The sequence below is a fragment of the Physeter macrocephalus genome, chromosome 21 (assembly GCF_002837175.3).
Source record: "Physeter macrocephalus isolate SW-GA chromosome 21, ASM283717v5, whole genome shotgun sequence".
In the NCBI taxonomy this organism is placed as follows: domain Eukaryota; kingdom Metazoa; phylum Chordata; class Mammalia; order Artiodactyla; family Physeteridae; genus Physeter; species Physeter macrocephalus.
This window is the reverse complement of record NC_041234.1, coordinates 118,288,584-118,307,885: the sequence shown is the minus strand read 5'-3', so window position 1 is coordinate 118,307,885 and position 19,302 is coordinate 118,288,584. Positions and strand designations below refer to the sequence as shown.

General features: G+C 57.7%; 2 protein-coding genes across 17 annotated transcripts in view; one reads left to right on the top strand and one right to left on the bottom strand.

Annotated features, from left to right (window-relative positions):
- CD99L2 (CD99 molecule like 2) overlaps positions 1-11,691 on the top strand; it is a 116,722-nt gene extending 105,031 nt beyond the window's left edge. For 3 of the 7 annotated variants that reach the window (XM_028482621.2, XM_055081850.1, XM_028482620.2), the window contains 2 exons: positions 5,120-5,158; positions 5,620-5,988. In XM_028482621.2, the coding sequence (XP_028338422.1) occupies positions 5,120-5,158; positions 5,620-5,972 (392 nt within the window). In that variant the 3' untranslated portion in view covers positions 5,973-5,988. Of the gene's footprint in view, positions 1-3,314; positions 5,213-5,619; positions 5,989-10,390; positions 10,457-11,605 lie in introns of those variants that run through there. The other 4 variants (XM_024116787.3, XM_028482622.2, XR_003677890.1 and 1 more) reach the window with 3 other exon arrangements.
- A 3,909-nt stretch (positions 11,692-15,600) lies between these two features.
- Positions 15,601-19,302, bottom strand: part of MTMR1 (myotubularin related protein 1) — a 72,367-nt gene continuing 68,665 nt past the window's right edge. For 8 of the 10 annotated variants that reach the window (XM_024116728.3, XM_028482608.2, XM_028482611.2 and 5 more), the window contains one exon: positions 17,232-17,397. In XM_024116728.3, coding sequence (XP_023972496.1) covers positions 17,236-17,397 — 162 coding nt within the window. In that variant the 3' untranslated portion in view covers positions 17,232-17,235. Of the gene's footprint in view, positions 15,688-17,231; positions 17,398-19,302 lie in introns of those variants that run through there. The other 2 variants (XM_055081849.1, XM_055081847.1) reach the window with 2 other exon arrangements.

Here is a 19,302-nt window from a genome sequence, read left to right as displayed (position 1 = left end):
ACACACACACACACACACACACACACAGGCATGCGCGCACACACGAGTGCAGCGTGAACACAGGGCTTTTCTCTGAGATAACTTCTGGTGTCTTGGGAGCTTGCCATAGGTAGGTGGGGTGTACAGCTCAGTGTTGGGTTGGGGCACCTGTCACGTTATCTAGAGGGTAGGCTCCCTAGGGAGCCATGTTCTGGCTGACCCTTTTCAGTTCGATTTGACTTTGTAACCGTGGGTCATTTGAAGCAAGTGTTTGTCCCTCTTTGTTTATTCATTTTTCAGTTTTTTTTAATTTTACTTTGCCTTTCTGCTGCCACTTTTTTAATAATGAAGATAATTTTTTTAAAAATCTAAAACTCCTAGCTGTGGCTGCTGGAAGTCTAGCATACTTACAGAAGTCCTGAAACACTTGAACGGCCCCCCTCGGCCGTTCTACCTGTTATCTACCACTGTCGCGTGGCTCTCCATGCCCGTGGCAAATCAGACGTGTCAGGCACTGGCTGTGAGCCTGGAATTGCACTGTTGTCAGTGAGGGACACGTCGGTGCATTGCATCCCTGTCTGACAGGCATGCGGCTGTTGTGACTCAAGATCGATATGTCTGTATGTATCAGTATGTGTGCATTGTTGTCTTTTATGTTGGAAGATGCTGAGGTAACATTTCTGTTGACAACAGGGTAATGCCTCCTGTTCTACAGTGTTCTCTGTAGCTATAGTGGTCACTATAGCTATAGGAGCCCTTATAGTTATGGTGGGCACTATAGCTATGGGGTCCCTTGAGCTGTGGTGGCAGAGACTCTACAGCTATGGCAGTCACTGTGGCTATGACAGTGGTCCCTAGAGCTCTGGCATTCCATAACTATCTACATGTATAGGTGTCTATACTCAAAGCAAATTGTAATCGGAGATATGCTGTACCGGGGAATTTCTAGTACAATAGAAGGCGACTCTAGACTCTGGTGTGTAGTTGTGATGTATAATTGTGAACTCAGAAGGCAGGTGAGGATACAAAACATATTGTCCATGAACATGCAGGTCCTGCCAGTGACCTGTGAAATAACCTCTTTGAACTATTTCTCCAGTTGTGGGGAAGTAGATGTGGATAGATTTGTGTGAGGCTTGCATATTTTAAACATTCTTTGAAAAATTCTATGAAAAATAGTTGTTCGTTGTTTTACCATGTAGGGAGAATCACTAGTAATAATCGGGAGTATATGCTCACAGTACTTTTTCTATGCATAAAGTATATATTCGTAAATATTTTTACAAAAATGGGATCGTGTTGCCTTTTTAAAACCAGTTTTTTAAATTCAATAATACCCTGAATATCTTTTTCTGTATTAGGGAGTCCTTTAAAAAATCATGTCAACCACTGCATAATGTTTCACTGTGACTTCTTTAACCAGGGCCTATATTTGTACAGAGAGGGTTTTTCCTCCAGCTTTTTACCACTGTACACAGTGCTGGGATGAACTTCCTCACCGCCGAATGTATAAAACCTTAATTATCTGTCAGACCAATTCCTAGAACTTGAACTGCTGAGTCACAGGAGGTGTAAGTTTTTTAAGACGCAGCTCTTCGAGTGTCCTGCCACATGGCGTTCCATTGCAATTGTACCAGCTGCCGTTTCCACCACTAGGAAGGAAACACCTGCCTGTTTGCTCATATACTCACCTTCACTGGGTATTTTAGTTGTGTAATCTTCGCGGATTTGATCAGTACAAAATGCTATCCTGTTTAAATTTTCCATTTCTTTGCATCCAAGAAGTGAAACACTTTTCACCTCTGTCTTATTAGACACTTAATATATTATGTGAGTTGCCTGTTCATGCCCATTGTCCCATTTTCTACTCATTTATGTGTAAGGGCTCCTTTTACATTAAGGATTATTAATCTCTTTTCATACCTTCCAAAGACGTTTTATTTACCCATTCATCAATTGATGAACCTTTAGGTGGTTTCCACTTTTTGGCTTTTACGACTAATGCTGCAGTGAAATCAGTGTACCAGTTTTTGTGTGGTCAGGTGTTTTCAATTCTCTTGGGTAATATATATATATATATATATCTAGAAGTGGAATTGTTCAGTCTTGTGGTAACTCTGTGTGTTTACCTTTGGGAGTAACCAGCAACCTGTTTTCCATAGCAGCTGTAGCATTTTACATTCTCATCAGCGTTGTCTGATGAGACGTTGTCTGTTTCTTCACATCCTCACTAACACCTATTTACCTTTTTTGGATTCTAGCCATCCTAATGCGTGTGAAGTGGTATCTCATCGTGGGTTTGATTTGCATTTCCCTGGTGACTAACGATGCTGAGCTCTTTTCGTGTGCGTATTGGCCATTTGTGTATCTCTCTGGAGAAATGTCTTCTTATCCTTTGTCCATTTTAAAATTGAATTATTTGCCTTTTTATTGAGTAGTAGAAGTTCTTTATTCTCAATACTCATTCCTTGTCAGATATAGAATTTGCCAGTGTTTTCTTCCATTCTGTGGGCTGTCTGTCCACTTTCTTGATGATGTCCTATGAAGCACAAAGGTTTTTAATTTTGACAGAGTCCAATTTATCCATTTTTCCCTTTCGTTTCTTGTGCTTTTAGTACGGAAGTTTTGACTTTTGATACAGTCTTTTCCATTTCAGGCTCCTGGCTTGCGGGCCAGGTTTAGAAAGTCATTCGTTACCCCAAGACAATATAAATGTTGTCCTACATTTTCTCGTAGTGCTTTTATGGCTTCATCCATTTTATATTTATTGGAAACTTACTTCCATTGGTGGTGTTGGTTTGGATAAATTTGTTATGCCAGTGGGTCATCAGTTGTCCCAATACCACGTTTTGCATGGCATGCATTTCGTAAAGGAACTGGGTTCAGCCTGTGCTCAGGGGAAGTGAATGGAGCTCAGTAGCCAAATAGGGATCAAAACCGTGACATTGGCTTGGCTAACTCCAATGGCAAGCGTTGGTGGTCGACTTTACTTCAGGCTCATGCAGCTAGAAGGGATGGAAGGATCTAGAATGACTGGGGTCTTATTTTCCAATTGTTCTTTAACCTCTTGGTGTCTCAGCCCACATGCCCATCTGAGCAGTGAGTGACCCACAGGATGGGATCACATTTCTTTTTGAGGAGGGAGTAACATTTATTTGTCATCTTCTTAGAAAAATGCTTTTGTCCAATCACAGATGATCAGATAGTCAGGGATTCTTAGAGACTGAAGAATTGAGCGTTTGAATATTTTCGACGGCCGGGGGAGCCAGAGCTCTCCAGATGCCCCTGGAGATCGGGGGGCCTTCCTGTTTACATTTCATGTAACACCCTCATAGCTCCTGGCCATGCAGATTGTGAGGTTCAAGTCGTTGTGAATCCTCATGATCAGGAATTAATCAGGAAAGGGAGACTTGGGAACACTCAGCTTCATCCCAGCTCAAGGTGAACCGAAGAGTGGATTGCATTGCTCATTCCCATCTGGAAATCTAGCGACATGAACGCGTCAGCAGAGGACGCCTGGGAGGGGTAGCCGCTGCCCTTGACGACAGCCGCCTCCGGCGCAGCGGAAGGGACCAGCGATGGGCCAGCGCAGCCGGACTCCACGTCCTCACAGGTGACCTCGCTGCTCACACGTTAATGCACAGGGCGACTCATGTCCCCCTCTCTGCTCTGCTTCCTCCAACAGCAGTGATTGTGTTTTTGAAAATGCCAGCGCTCCTTGTTTTGTAAATAACCATTCATTTCCAATCATGGATGTCTGGAAAATGCATTTAACTCGAGGATTCAATCCCAGGTGGGAACATAGCAAACCTCATTTTCTCCCCCAAGACTCTTATGTTTTAAAAAAGACTCTATTTTTTAGAGCAGTTTTAGGTTCACAGCAAAATTGAGCACATTGTACGGAGGGTTCCCCGCGCCCCCAGCCTCCCCATTAGCAGCATGCCCCACCGGAGGGGGTACATTTGTTACAATTCATGCGCCTACATCCCCCCAGCGTACTAGAGCAGTTTCCCCCAGGAACCCTGGGCTCCCTCCATTAATGAGCATTACGTCCTAAGAAGAAGAGGGCGCCGTGAAGGGAGTGCTCAAGGCTAATTAATGTCCTAAATGGCACCGGTTGCTTGTTAGGGAGCTGCTGTCTGGGCAGGGTGTGTGTGTGTGTGAGAGAGAGTGTGTCTGTTTCGTTCTATGAAATTTTATCACACGTAGGTTTGTGTGACCACCACTGCAGTCAAGAAAAGAACACTTCTGTCACCACAAGGATCCTTCTCGTTTTCCTCTTTTCATCACAGCCAACTCCCTCCGTCTTCACCCTCCCTAACTAACCCCTGTCAACCACTAATCTGTTCTCCATCTCTGTGATATTTCAGAGCCTTTTGAATTTCAAAATCCTAGATAGGCGACTGTCAGCCTGCATTGGTTTATGTTCCAAGAACAACTCAAACTATAAGCCAAGCCAGAAGTGGATGGCCCTTAAAAAGAACTCCCGATTACCACTTAATCCTGTAGCATATCATAAGGGCGCCGTATGTGTGCCTAAGTTACATGAGCGGAAGCGTCTGCATTTGAAGGACACCAGGTAAAGGGCGAAAGGACAGGAGGAAAAGAAATGGAAATATTACCTGTGAATCTCTTTGGGTAGTAGGCTGATGAAATACTTTTATGCTAGTCTTTCGGCCTTTTAAAACAAAGCTTTACATAACCGTGTTGCTATGATTAGGTAAACGAGAAATATATTTTACAGGGGACACTAGATGCATGGGACCCATGCGGTGTCATCCTTCAGAGGCAGGCTCGCCTGGCGTGGGCTCAGCTCTGCCACCTGCCGGCAGGTCCCCCAGCTGCGCTCCTCTGCTCCCTGCGCTGTCGCTGGGCTGCGTGTGAAGAGCCACGATGTAACACGTTCTCAGGGCACAGTCGCTGTCGCTTGAAAAATAAAACGTCCCACCTGGGCTTTGGCAGGTGACAGGCATAAGGAAGCAGGTCTTGCTACAGTCAGGGCAGAGCCCACAGGGGCTGTGCTGGCGGGGCCTGGGGCAGAGGTGGACCCGGAAGGCTCAGCCAGTCGGGAAGGGGCTGTCCCTCCCGACCCCGAGCCGGTGGTCACGGAGGACACTGACGGCTCTTGTCCTTTGTGCAGGTGCTGGCCAGTACGGCAGCGGGGACGACTCAGGATCCGGTGAGTCTGAGTCCCGAGGTTTCTGCTTTCGTCTCAGAGCTGGTCTTCGCGACCCTCCCGTGACGGCTCCTGGTAGAGACCCGTCCGTGAGGCTGCCAGCAGAGGAATGCAGCCATTTAAAGGAATTAAGCGTGAAGCTCTGGATCCCGGGGAAGTGGCCCCAGGGGCAGCCCGATGGCCTATCTGGGCCTCAGCTGGCGGGGTGGAGGCTGCAGCGCCTCCACGGCCACCTTTCAAGCCGCTCAAGATGGAAATCCTTACGGCAAACGGGAAGTACTCGGTAGACCCATGGGCACGCTGTGTCATTTTACGCCCTTCGGTATAAGTGGCACAGCCCCGCACACTGGCTTGGGGGTCACGGGCCCTAGAACAAGCTTAGCTCGCTGGCCAGAGGAGACCCAGGCGCCTGAGCCGATCCCTGCGGCGTCGTGGGCTTGACCCCACCTCTCTCCATCCCCCAGGCGTGTCGGCAGAGACCAGCACCATCGCCGGCGTGGCCAGTGCTCTGGCCATGGCCCTGATTGGCGCTGTCTCCAGCTATATCTCCTACCAGCAGAAGAAGTTCTGCTTCAGCATTCAGCGTAAGTGGACCTGCCCTGCGGCCGCCTCTGGCTGCACCCTTCCGCTGCTCGACGGGAACAGGGGGGCCAGGGCTTTGGAGGGGAAGGGGCAGAACCCCGAGCAAGTTAAGAGTCAGGAAACTTCCACAGCCTCCCCAACACACCTCCTCAGCAGATCTCCCCGGGCTGAGGTGGCAGTGGTGCTGCACTTTTTAAAACCCTTGGGGACAGACCTCGGCCAAACTGAAGTGTAAAGCGGCCTGGAAGAGAGGACTGGGCTGGGCCCAATGACCTTGATCTTCCAAGGGTGAGCCCTGGCCTTCTCGTAGAACAGGAGAGCCTCTGGATATCCACGTGGCTTCAGACCTCACCCAAGGGGACGTGGGCCCTTCGGAGGCAGAAGGCAGGCGTCCCCGGGACCTCGGAGGTCCTGGCAGCCCTCCCCTCCCTCTCAGATCCCAAGGAGCCACTGCCCGCTGCCTGGGTGCCCCCGCTCCTCCCCGTGAGCCAGACAATCATGAATTGTTTTAAAGGAAGAGGAGAGTGTGCTCCGCCCCCCTTACACACCAGCTTCGTAACATAGGCGGCTTTCATTTTAGGCTGTAGCTGTGACTCTTTGCGAGGTGTGTGAACTGAATAGTTACAGATGGAATGTGTCTGAGAAGCCCACCCACGGGGGCCCCGTGTCGGGGGAGCCCCGTGTCGGGGGGAGCCCCGTGTCGGGGGGAGCCCCGTGGGGATGCCATTGTCGATGGTTTCATAAGCACAGTGTCGATGTGTCGCTGTTTGCCGAGAGTGTCTCTGGTTGAAGACAGGTGATTTTTAGTTCAAGTGAGAGACCCTGACTCAGCCATAGTTTTCCTCTTTCCTGCAGCTCAGGACCATCCCCTGCGAGGCTTCCCCTTTCCTTGCTCTGGGCCTCTGCACTTAATTCTAGCCTGGACCTGAGCTTCCCAGGAAACGACTTGGGTCCCAGAATGCTTTGTGTGCGGATATTGCTGCCCTCTCCATTGTGCAGAGCAGTGCTCCAGGGACAGGGTTCACATCTCAGCGCATAACCTGCACAGCTGTTCACGGCTGCCCTGCTTGAGTTCCCACCCACTTGCTGTCGTGCCAAAAGCTTGGCCGTAGAGTGGTGTGAACAGGAAGAGTGAGAGGGAGTGCAGAGCTGGAGGCTGGGCTGGCCTTACAGCTATCGCTTGTCCCAGCTCAAAAGACTTAAAATAACACATCTATTCTCTCATGGTTCTGGAGGCCAGAAATCCAAGATCAAGGTGGCAGCATTGCTGGTTCCTTCTGGAGGCTCTAGGGGAGGATCCTTCCTTCCTCTTCCAGCTTTTTGTGGCCCCGAGCATCCCTTGGCTTATGCTGCATCACTCCAATCTCTGCGTCTGTCTTCAGGTGGCCTTTTCCTCTGTGTCTGTGTCATCTTCTGTCTCTTAAAGGGCACTTGTCATTTAGGTGTGGGCACTCCCACAGCCCGGTGGGGCAGCCGTGCCAGGCACCCTCATTTTATAGCTGAGGAGACAGTGGCTGAGGGGATTGTTGAAGGAACTCACTCAAGACGGGAAGCGGTGAATCTAGAAGGGAAGGGGTGCCAGTAGATGGGAACAAGGAGGGAGAAAGAGGTTGATGTCCAAAGCCAAGGATAGATGTCTGGATTGTGTCTGTCTGTTCCGGTGGGGGCACTCAGGTGAAAGTATATTGTTTTCACACTTGTTTCCTGAAACAAACAGATGTGAGGTTTTGCAAACTGGATTAGCGGGCAAAACCCAATAAAATGTGAGAACACGGAGGCCTTGGTACATAGAGTTGAGCGATTGGTGTGGTGTTCGGGGTGTGGCTGACAGTGAAAAGCCCTGTGGCAGCAGGGCTGGAGGACGTGGAGGTGACCTCTCTCTCTGGGGGTTGGCCTGGAGGTGAGGGTGTTATGTTGCTGGGCTGGGTGCCGGGGCGGGGGGGGGGCCAGACCAGGGGCCCCAGCGTGCTTGCAGGGCTGACGGGGGCTCCCACGGGCTCCCAGGAAGCCCAAGGAACCTGCGGGCCTCTCCCAGCACCCCGTTCCATCTGAGGGTGGGTGGTCCTTTCCCCTTAGTCTGTCGGTGATGTCCTCGTCATTGCTAAACCCACACTGTCCTGAGCCCCTCAGCTGGACACTCGTGCGAGTACCACCATCCCCCCAGTTTCCTTAGAAGAGAACTGAGTGCGGTGCATCCCCACATTTGAAAAAGCCCCCCGTCGCTTCTGTGTCCGCCCGCTGTGCTACCAGCATTTCCTTCCGAGTGTGTACGTTGTATCCGCTCCCGCCTCCCCTGTGAATCCCACGGGCCCTCCTGGGTCCTCCATCACCTGACGTGGCATCAGCGGGGTCCCCGTTCCTGGGGCTCGTGCGCAGCTCTGCTCTGAGGCCGCACCTCTCCACCGCCCCCGCCCTGGTCCTCCATCTGGATGGTTCCATCAGCGCCCCGCCTGCCCCGGTCTCCCCCACCCTTCTCCCCGCTCTGAGCAGCCGGCGGGATCCATTTCAGATGCACACTTCCTCCCGGCCCAGCCCTGAGCTTCCCGTTCACGGCCCTTCATGGTTTGGCTCCAGCCGCATCCCTTGTCTTCGCCGCCCGTGGCCCCGTCCCCGCAAGCCTCTCCACAGCCGCTCCCCTAGCAGCCCGCTTCCCTCAGGCCCGGGCCCCCCTCCCAGGCGGCCTTCCCGCCCCCCGGCCCGCGGGCCCGCCGAGGTGTCGGCCTTGCGCGCCGCCGCAGCGCCCCCTGCTGGCCCGCGGGGCCGCCGCCGGGGCGGGCGGGCGGGCTTGTGGCCGCGGCCGCGGCCGCTGCCCCACCCCCAGCCCGCCGCTCTCCCTGCGGGCCCGTGTGCGTTTCAGCCGCTGATGTGTCCCTGGCACCTAGGCTGGGCTGGCATCAGGAGGAGCCCCATGGACGTCCGTTGGGTGGTTAATCCCCTGAGAAGCTGGGGGACAGGCCCTCCCATGCCCACGCCTTCTGTTAAGCGTCTGCCCAGAGTGGCCTCAGCCGTCTCCTCGGGAAGTCAGTCAGGGAAGGCAGAGCAGAAGCTGCTCTGCACCCGGTGCACGGGGACGCCTTGGGGGATGGCACGTGACTGCTGGGAGGGCCTGACCCCACAGCGGTGCGCAGGGGCTCGCGGTATCGATTGCCACCAAAGGGGTCCCGGCCTTGGGGACCCTCTGCCCCCCACGTCTCTGCCCTCAGTGCCAAGGGTCGGCGTGTCGCGTGGAAAGCCCACGTGGCTTGTTGCCGGGGGCTGAGTTCTGGCTCCAGGGTCCTAAGCTTTGTGTCTTGCCTTCAGATGCAGCAGAAGGTCAAGGTAACGACGTGCTTTGACTTACTCACCTTCCTCTTCTGCTTTGGCCTCTACACTTCATCGTCCTCCCGTCCTCCCGTCCCCTCGTCCCCTCCCCTCCCCTCCCCTCCCCACCCCACTGCTCTCCTTCCTTGTCGCCAGTCTCCACCCCACGCCCGTCCCCTTCCCTGGTGCTCACCGACTTGGCTGAAACCATGACCATCTGTAGTTTTCCACGTGCGCTTCGGGGTGCTGGGGCGGGCGTGGAGGTCCTGTTCAGGACTCAGATGCCCACTGGCGGTCATCCCTGTGGAGCAACCAGAGCCCTGCCCGCGGGCAGAAGACAGTCTGGCGCATGCCAGCTTGGCAGCTGCGCAGAGATCAGGAGGCTCAGGGCGCGCCTCCTGGCCCTGGCCCCTCCGCTGGGAACAGCTTCCAGCGGCTCCGTCACCCATCCCGCCCCACACCTGCCGCCAAGCGACACCCGCAGTTTTCCTGGGCCCATCTGGGGCCCGCCTTGAGCCCAGCGAGCACCAGGGCAGGCAGGCGTCCCTCGTACGTGAGGAGCCTGAACGCAGCCTGGGATGGCGGAGTGACTTACGCTGCCGCCTGCTCAGTCGGTTGGTTAGAACTGTGGCCCGAGTTTCCCACAGACCCAGGGCTCTGATGAGGCTTCCAGTCCCCGGCTTATCCAGGGATAAGACATGGCCTCTTGAGTCTCCCCAAGCAGCGGCAGGGGTGGGGTCCGCTCAGTGGCCTGAGTGCTGGCCTGCAGAGGATGCTTTGTAGAGTCCCCAGGTCCCTCTTCAACGCAGGGGGGGGAGGAAGCCCAAATAACTCACTAGCCCAGAGCAGCCGTCCGTGGGTCCTGAGCCCTCCAATCTGGGGCCGGGACAGACTTCTTCCTGCTGCCCGGCGGAGCCCATCCAGCCGTCTGCCCCGCCCCCTCTCCATCAGTCACTCCCTCTTTGCCTCCCTGGCTCCTGGGCCAGCACGTGGACCCAGGGGTGGCGCTGAGCCCTGCCGTCGGGTGCCCCTCTGCTGGGCAGAGCTGCTGTGTGGCCCACAGTCTCACACCGTGCTGGCACCTGCCAACGGGGATGGGTGTCGGGGCCTTTGCCGCACGTCACATCTGAGGAGGAGGGTGAGAAGTCCAGGGCAGGGTGACACGTTCCCGGCTGCTCTCCGCCCAGATAAGGGGACAGAGACGTTTGGGTGGCCCAGGCTGCAGGGGTCTGAGTTCGTCAAGGGGGCTGGGCTTTCCCACCATAACGGAGGGCCTGGTCAGGAGTCCCCCCTCCTGGCCGGGGGCCCTTCGCTTCCGCGTCAGTCACCAACTCTGCCCTTTGCCTTTTGCAGAGGGCCTCAGTGCGGACTACGTGAAGGGGGAGAACCTGGAGGCCGTTGTGTGTGAGGAGCCCCAAGGTGAGGACCTCCAGGTCCCTGTCGCGCTGAAGGCCTCCTAGCGGCTGGGCCCGGCACCGAGCAGAGCTGGGCTAGGAAAGCAGGGACGCTCGGAGGTGGCCGTTTGTAGACCTCCCAGCCAGAACGATGGGCTGACGCCAGGGACACGGTGCGGGCTCAGCCTCTGTTCCCCGCCAGCGGAAACAGACTCGCGCCGGCCAGATGCCGGCGGAAGCTGTGGGGGTCCTTTAGACCTAGACCCGGGCCCTTTGCACCTGAAAACTGCCACAGGCAAGAGGGAGGCCCGCCCCCGCCGTCCTGTGATCGTCAGGCCCTTGCCGGGGGCGGTGAGCCGCCAGCGATTACAGGCTGCTGCGTGACGTCGGGCTGCCGGCCTGGAGTGGCCAACCTCTCAAGGCAGATGCAGCCTTTGGCCCCAGGATGCCAACGAGGCGACCCGGAAGGGCTTCATGGAGAAGGGGAGCAGGCCGCTTGTCGTCAGCCGAGGCCGGGGAAGGGCTTCCAGGCCGGGGTGGGCGGGAGAGACAGGAGCCCGGGCGTGCCTTTGCTGGGCTGGGCACTGAGGCTGCGGCCGGGGGGGCCGCCCGGGGCTGCGATGGGCGCGGGGCCCCATCCGGTCGCTTGGGATAGGATGCCAGATGGACTCGCTAGCCCAGGATTTCAGACGTGGGAAAAGGGACGCTACAGCTGCAGTCACTGTACTCAGGTTTTCAACTCTTGGCCACCGCGGCGTTGGTACCTACCGTGGGCCAGGTGCTGTGTTACGTGCTTTATTTAAAGTACTCCTCCCTTGGGAGTCCCCTGGTGGTCCAGTGGTTAGGATTCGGTGCTTTCACTAACGGGGCCCGGGTTCAATCCCTGGTCAGGAAACGGAGAATCCCACAAGCCACGTGGCGTGGCCAAAAAAAAGAAAGAGGTCGAAAAAACTCCGCCCAGCCACTGTGCCGGGACCGTTCCCACTTTACAGATGAGGAAGTGGAGGCCAAGCTCGTCTCCAGGGCCACAGCGGGCGCCAGGGGCCAGTTGTCTGGGATGGGACAGACACACGGGGAACCAGATTTCCGTGCCCAGGGAAGGACACGATGGTGTCTCTGTGTCTTCGTGTGGGGTGGACGTGACTCCTTCCTGACGGGTTTCTCCTGTCCCTAGTGAAATACTCAGCGCTGCAGACGCAGTCCGTGGAGCCGCCGCCGCCGCCGGAGCCGCCCCGGATCTGAGGGGCTGAGGACGCGAGGCCCCGCTCCGCCAGGCAGGCTGTGGGCGCATAGGGCCGCTGCTTGGGACCCAGCTCCTTGTTTCGTTTGGACCCACGGCTGCCACGCTGCTCCTTCGATGTCGTTGGCTTCCTGTCGTTCTCAGTTTTCCGGACGGGCTCTGGGTGTTCGTGAGTTTGGCTCGTGCGCCCGCCCCGCCGCAGGGCCTCCGGAGAGCCTTGCTGCGGAAATCCTGAGCGAGCTGGGGAGGGGGAGGCCGAGCGGAGGGCGGCCAGAGGACACGCGGGCTGCAGGGCGGGAGTCGGAACCCGGGGCCCGGCCAGCCCCGCCACGCCGCGCTGCCTCGCTGGGCGGCTTTCAGCCGCAAGGAGCACACCGGTGGGCGCCGGGTGGCACCGCTCACGTGCCATACCCAGGGGTGTTTTTATTTCCGTCCTTCTTTCCAGCTCCAGCCCCTAGGCCGCTGGGCTTCCCAAGAGCTGGCGCAAGTGGTGGCTTTTCATTTAAGTGAAAACGTGCATGTCACAGTATCCCTGCCTTGAGAGTTGAGGAATCTTCTGGATGTGTGTAGGAGGCTGTGGCTCTCAGGCCTAATTCCCGTATGATGCCGTGGGACTGGGCGTGGTCTCCGGGCTGACACGATTAGTCTGAGGGATCGTTTATGCCGTGGCAGTGAGTTGTCTGCTGGGGCTGGGGGCGCGCGTGTGCTTATTTTCGTAGCAGAAGCTGCAGACGTCAAGAACGAGCATCAGAGCCTGAAGCATGCCCGTTGTTTGCCTGAAGGTGTATGTGGTGAGGAGGGGAGGGGGAGGGGCGTGGGCTTGCTGTGGGAGCCCACCTGGCCCGGTGAGTCTCTAGTCATCCTGCCTGTCCTCTGACGGACAGCGCGTGGGGGCCCGCGGGCACCCGGACCGGCGGCCGCCGCCATCGTGTTTGGCTGGAGCAGAGCTGCCTTCCTGGAACATTTGTCAGGCCCACGTGTGGTCCTGATCCCGGGAGCGCTGCTGTCGGGCTGAGCTAGAGTCTAGAGCCACCGTCTATGGATAATGAGTTTGCGGTGTCAGAGCACTTCTGGAAATATCGTGCGGGTCAGCAGGAAGGCGGGGTCCTGTTAGTCCAGCCTCACGCGCTGCAGGACTGCTGTGTCGGCCCCGCCACGTCCGCTAGGTTGGGATGAGGCCCCTCCGACTTCTTCGGGAGACGGCTGACATCTGAACAGACCCCGCAGCTTAGATGGCCTCGTGTGTTCGTGTTATACAGGGCATGCCGTGGGCCCCCCGACGCCTCCGCCTCCGCCTGCAGGCTCACGCCAGGCAGGCTGGAGCGTGTGCGGCCCCGAGCTCCAGGAAGTGGGCAGCAGAGGGGTCGCCGGTGAGGTCTGCGTGTTTCCAGGACCTCCCCGCCCTGCCCTCGCGGGACAGGCTGTCGTCAGCTTTGCCAGGCCCGTCCCTCTCGAGGCTGGCCAGGGCTGATGTCCCCACCCCCTTGCTGCTGGGCTGGAGGCGGCTCTGAGGGACTTTAGGTGACAGCAAGCTATGAATGCAAAACAGGGTGACCTCAGGGCCCAGGGAGGGCCCGTGTCCTGAGCAACAGGAGTTGGGGAGGGATCAGGGCAGCGCTCGGAGGCTCATCGCGTTAGGAGGGCTGCTCGCCAACGTTCCCGGGCATTTGAAAGGAGGAGACGAGGCAGCACTTGTGTGTGTGTAGCCACTGGGAAGTTTGGACATTTACAGAGAAGTCGTAGTCACGGCACTGACTAGGAAGTGACGTGGCCCATGGGATTCTGGGCGTGGCCAGGCACGGCGCCCCCGGTGGGCCACCTTAGCTCTGCGGCGAGGCTCATCTGACGGTGACGACCCCGAAATCCTATCTGTGATGTGAAGTCAGCGCCCTCTGCAAATCCATTGTCTCAGTAGCACCGACTTCGGTTGAGAGAGACCCGTCGCGCTCTCCTCGTCTATCTCGGTGCCCTCTGTGGCAAGCCCAGAGCCCAGCACGCAGCCCTGTGCCACTGACCGGAGAGGCCTTGAAAGTCACCCAGCCACCCGTTTGCAGGGCTCACGTCCTGGGGACGGGGTGTGGGGGACCGATGCTGGCTGACGCCCCGGGGCTCTTGTAGCCGTGTCCACCTGGAGGCTGCATCGACCGGCTTGGGCCCATCCCAGGTGGTAGTGGAGACAGCGAGTGAGCTAGAAAGGCCAGCTGACGGTACCTGATCACCGTCAGCCCGACTGGGGGCGGGGAGAGGGGGCTGTGTTTACAATAGCAACTCCGAGCCCCTGGGGGAAGGAGGCAGGGCAGCCTAGCCGGCTTGGGCACCCTCCCCCCGGGGCACCCAGCGAGCGGCGCCGGCGCCAGGCCCACCGCCTGGGCTGCTTGGAGTGGGTTCTCTGGGGAAGAAGAGGCGGACGCTGACCCCAGGAGCCCCGTGCTTTCTCTGTGCTCGTGTTTAATTGTGAATTGTAAGCTCTCTCGTGTTTGCATTAAACAAAACGGAACCGAACCGAGCCCTGTATTCTGGTGGTGTGTGAAGGCACTCGCTTTGTTCAGCGATGCTGTCTTTTCCTCGTTAATTACATGGAGGCGACCTCCTTCCCCTCCCCGCCCGCCAGGGGCCTTTCTCAAGAGGGTTAGGGCTCTTGCGCTTCCCCTCTTGCTGTGCGGCTTCGTGTCGGGCTTCCCGGGGGCGGTCCCCTGCGTGGCACAGGAGCTCAGGCCGTGCCCCCTGTCACGGGGGTAGGGAGGGGCAGAGGCAGGCCCCCAACTCGCGACCCCTCAGCCCACTGCTCTGCCTTCTTCAAAGAAAGCCAGTAGCCGGGGTCGACGCGTGGCTGTTTGAGCCCGAGAAAGCGGAGCGGGGCCGCGCGTGCAGCGTGCTCTGCTGCGGACGAGGCGTGCGCTTGTCACGCGGCGCGCCTTGCAAACTGAGAGCGCGAGGAAGATGCGGGGGCCGCCGGCGGGGCTTCACACTGCGGGGGGTGGCGCCTTCGTTCCGCAGCGGCCTTGTACTAAGATAGCACCCAGTCCTCAACCCCAGCCCCCACGTGACTCTGCCGCCCGGGCGTCGCCGCCGGGGCCCACGGCTGCAGCGACTGCTGCGCGGAGAAGGAGAGGGACACCAGGCCTTAGGAGAAGGGTGATCCGCAGGGGCTGGCGTGCTTTCGTCCAGGCCTCTTACAGCCCCGTAAAAAGGCCAGCGTTCCCTCCGGGGCGGGGGGAGGGGGACCCCAGGGCTTCTCAGAAGTCTGTCCCACTTAAGACCTAGGACTCATGGGCTGGAAAGCTGGCCTTGCTTCATCGGGGCCACGCCTGCCTCTCAGGGGGGTCCAGTCCTTTCCTCACAACTTTTCCTCACAGCATTTTCTCAAGGTTAAGGTGCAGGGGCACTTCAGATTTTAGAATCGGAATAGTTACCCATTTCAGCCAAGACGCTCAACCCTCATGATAAATTGCACTTACGACTTAGTAAATGAATTAAATCATGTAAGGGTACTTTACGTGTACGTACTAACTGTGCTTGGCATATAATAAAATGACGTGTATTGAATGGTTACTGATTTTCCACAAGGGAAAAATCACACAGAAAAACTTAAAAAAAAAAGGACAACAAAAAAATGAGACCACGGAGCAAACATTATTTTAATTACAGATTGAAATACAGTGCATCAGATGACGCATATACAATACCGCACCAGTCTTTAAAAATCTGAACCGTAAAGGTTTTACATTCTAGTACACTTAAATAAAACTGAAAAAAGAAGTGCTTGGGTAACAAAACTGTACTTCAAGTTGTTTGTTTGTTTCAGGAACAGTTCTGTGCTAGGAACACACAAAGGAAAATGATCTGTTGTGCTGCTTTCAAACAGAATGGGAGCTTCTAGGGGGGGGTCCTCCTGGGGCCCAGGACGTTGACATTGGCAAGAATGACCCACTTGGCTTCTGTGGCTCTGTCAAAAGCATCGTCCAGTCCACACCAAGGTTGGCAGTCTTAGTGCAGCTGGGGATTATGTGCTATTTCTGGGGGAAAAAAATGGGTCCCCATTAAAAAAAAAAAAAAAAAATCAGTATGTCAATGAATAATCCAGTTCCTCCCTCTTCATAAATGAGGTTTCGGCTACGTGGGAAAAGCATGAGTCAGAAGTTACGTCAATGACGACACAGTTTAGAAGCAAATCCCCAGATGATAAAAATGGAGAATTGATTTTAGGTTATCAAATTACCTCGAATAAATATTTGATACCTTATAGATACCAGATAATTTTCTATAAGAATCAGAAGGTTCCAAGTTGCAAAAACATCTACTCTCTAAGTATTTGAGTGTAAAAAACCTTTAAGAAGAGGATGTTTTCAAAAACCAGGTCGCTGCGTAGCAGCGCTTTGCGTAGCATCCAGGAATTCGAAACCAACCAGGTACTACGAGGCAGCTGCATGCAGGTCTGACCCGATGAGCTCCCCCCGAGACTCAAGGGCAAGCTTAATTCCCGCAGCGCCGGGGTCCCGGGCGGGGCTGGCAGGAATGGGCGCGGCCCTGGGCACCAGGAGGAGGAGGGCGGGGTGCAAATGTGCAAGATTCTGCGTGACGCGCCACGCGGAGCAGCTCAGAGCTCTAGCTCTAGCGGGTGGACCAGCTGACGGTCAGTTAATTCCTGCCCAAGCCTGATGATGGAGGCCCAGAGCCCAGCCGGTGGGTGAAGGTGTGAGCTGGGGAGGAGAGGCCCGAGTGGCTCTGAGATGAGGAAACGGAGGGAGGCGATTGCTCTGCTTTCGGCATCCGAAGTCACAGCGCGGTGGTTGCTTTAAAATACCGACATGCAGTGACGGGAATAAACCGAGTTGAAGGGGTCTCGATAAAACGAGAACGGTTATTTCAGACAGCAGATAACAGGCGAGGGCAGACCCGCCGTGACAGAGAGCTGTCAGCAGTAGGAAGTGGCAGGTCCCAGAGTCGGGTGAGGACGGAACGCGTGGCCTTAAGTGGCCACATTCAACTTGTGCTTCAAATGTACCACGTAAAAGTTAGCATGAGCTTGGTTTGAAAATTCCTCACCCAGTCCTGTCAAGCGGATGCCTCCTTGGGTGACTAGTCTAAACATAAAAAAAAAAAGGACGTAGGAAAATAAAGGCATGTTTCTCTTTTTTAAAAATACCTTATATGTACACAACGGGAAGTGGTACCGGAGGACCCCCGGGCGCGAGGAGCCCCTGGGGAAGACGGTAGCGGCCCGTCTTCCCCGGCACAGAGTTAACTGAAAAACCCTGGAGGGGGAGCAGAGAGCCAGAAGGAGCCACGGGGCTGGCCACATGGCCGCTAGGGCAGCGGGGTGGCTTTTCACGAGGATTCCCCACCTTGAGCCTGAGCCCTGCGTTCCGCTCGCTCGAGTGTCCCCCACTCGGCCCTGCGAAAGCGCTGGCAGGAAGGAAAGGGGTGTGGACGACACAACAGCACTTACGCTGTCCCCTAGCACACGGTCGGCCGCTGGTGGCGAGCGCCGCCGAGACGCGGCGGGCACGGGCCTTAAGCAGACACGTCGCAGGCGCCCCGCCCGGGCCGCAGGGACAGCGGCGTCAGACCGACGTGTGCACGGGCGTGACCGAGTGTGACGGCGAGGAGCCCCGCTCAGACGAGGCCGAGGCGCGCGCGGCCACCTCCCGCTGCAGGTCCTCCACCCGCTTCTGCAGCTCCGCGCGGACGGCCAGCAGCTCCTTGAGGTTCTGGTGGATGGGCGTCTGCGGGCAGAGACACGGGTCAGCGCCGCCTCCCGCCCCTCGCCCTCACCGCCGCGGGCACGGGGGCCCCTCCCCGCGAGCCGTGGCCTGGCCGTCCTCCCCAGCGGGTGCTCCCACCGCGCGCCTCGGCTGAGGCCGCCAGCCAGCAGCATCGACGGCCGTGGCCCCGCACAGCCCCTGCATCTCTGTACGTCGCGCTGCTGCCTGAAAACCCTTCTGTTAAACCGGCACTTCCGGCACCTCGCAGCCACGTGTGTTCATCGGCCAGGACGGGCGCGGGCAGGAGGCCCTGGAGGGGGCGGTGCCGGGGGAGCGGCCCGGCCACTGGCTGCCGTCCCTGTTCACAAGGCCTCTGCCGGCCACGCCCCCGCCCCCCCCCCGCCCCCAGCCGATTCCTGCACCCGTCGATGCGTGGAGCAGAGAGATGAGAAGGGTGCTCCCGGGCCGTGGGGCCTCCCGGCCCGACTCTTCCGGCCACAGCGCCCACTCCCTCCCGCGCTCGGCTCACAGGCTGCCCTGCCGCAGCCCAGACAGCCCGGACCTGGCATTGCCCTCGCGGGGCGCGGCGGGCCGGGGAGGGAAGTCGCCACCTGAGGGGCGAAGGGGTGTGGGGTGGGGTCTGGGGAGCTCCCCCTGCTTCCCCTGGGCCCCCGTCCAGCTTCTGCACAGCAGCCACCAGCCTGGGTCCTCAGCGGCGGCCGGGCTCCGGGATGCCACTGAACGGCCCCCAGCGGCTTCTTCCTGCCGGCCTGAAGGTAAGCTCCTGACCCTGGCTTCAAGCCCCTGTGTGGTCTAACCCCAGCCCGCCTCCCCTGGTCACCCCTCACCAAGTCCTGCCTCTTCTCTTCTCCCCTCCTGCATTCCCGAACCTTCCAGGTTTTGGAAGATGCCACGGTCCCCCGACCCTTTTCACTCACAGGCCGGGCTTCATCCTACAGGGACTGGCTGGAAGGGCACTTGCTCTGGGCGGGGGGGGGGGCGGGGGGCCCTTTTGGAGACGCTGCACTCCCGCCACGCCTGCGTGTTTCATCGTGACCTCCCCACGAAGTCTGGGAGCCGTCCCATCGGGGCGCCAGTGGTGATCACCCCAGCGGACGAAGAGGGAAGGTAGGAGACAGGTGAGAGAGACCCGAGACCCGAGACCCGAGAGTGAGTGGGCAGAGAGGTGAGCGCGTGCGAGGGATGAGGGGCAGGGGCGGCGGGGGGAGGCAGGGGCGGCTGCAACACACCAGGGCGTTCGGTAACCCACACAGAAGAGGCTCCGAACACACTGCCGACTTTGGCCCCGCGAAGGAGAGAGGGGGCGGCCGTGTGGGAGTCCGATGGCAAAGGCCCCCCAAAACAAGGAAAGCCGATTCCAGAGGCCACTGGGAGGTGGAGAACAGCTCCCCTCTTAGCCTTGGACCTACTGGGTATTCTCCTGTTTTGTGGGACTTGATTCCAGTCACTTTGCGATCAAGCTACCATTACTAACAGCCAGGCCCTGGGGTCAGAGAGAGGCGAGCCACGCGGGTAACTCTCACCTCAGTCTCCACGCAGCCTTCGTTATCTTTTCTCACACGTTATCTTCATTTACAATAGACCAAAGGCGTGCTTGTTTGAGAAAATGCCCGTCTCGGGGCCGGTCGCCCAGCGCTAGCATGTGTGACACAGAACGCCACAAGAGTCCCCCACGCAGCCGTCCTCTGATGGAGGCCCAGGCGGCCCCCTCCGGGCAGCCGTCCCAGCCCCTCCTCCTCAGAGAGGCCAGCCACCCTGCGGCCCTGCCTTTCCTTTCTGCCCCCCGCCTCCGCTCGGCCCAGCCCGGCTCCGTGCCCGTGCTGTGCTGCTACCGTGAGCTCCTGCAAAGCGGCGGCGGCGGCGGCGGCGGCGGCGGCGGCCCACAGCCCCCGCGATCGAGGCCTC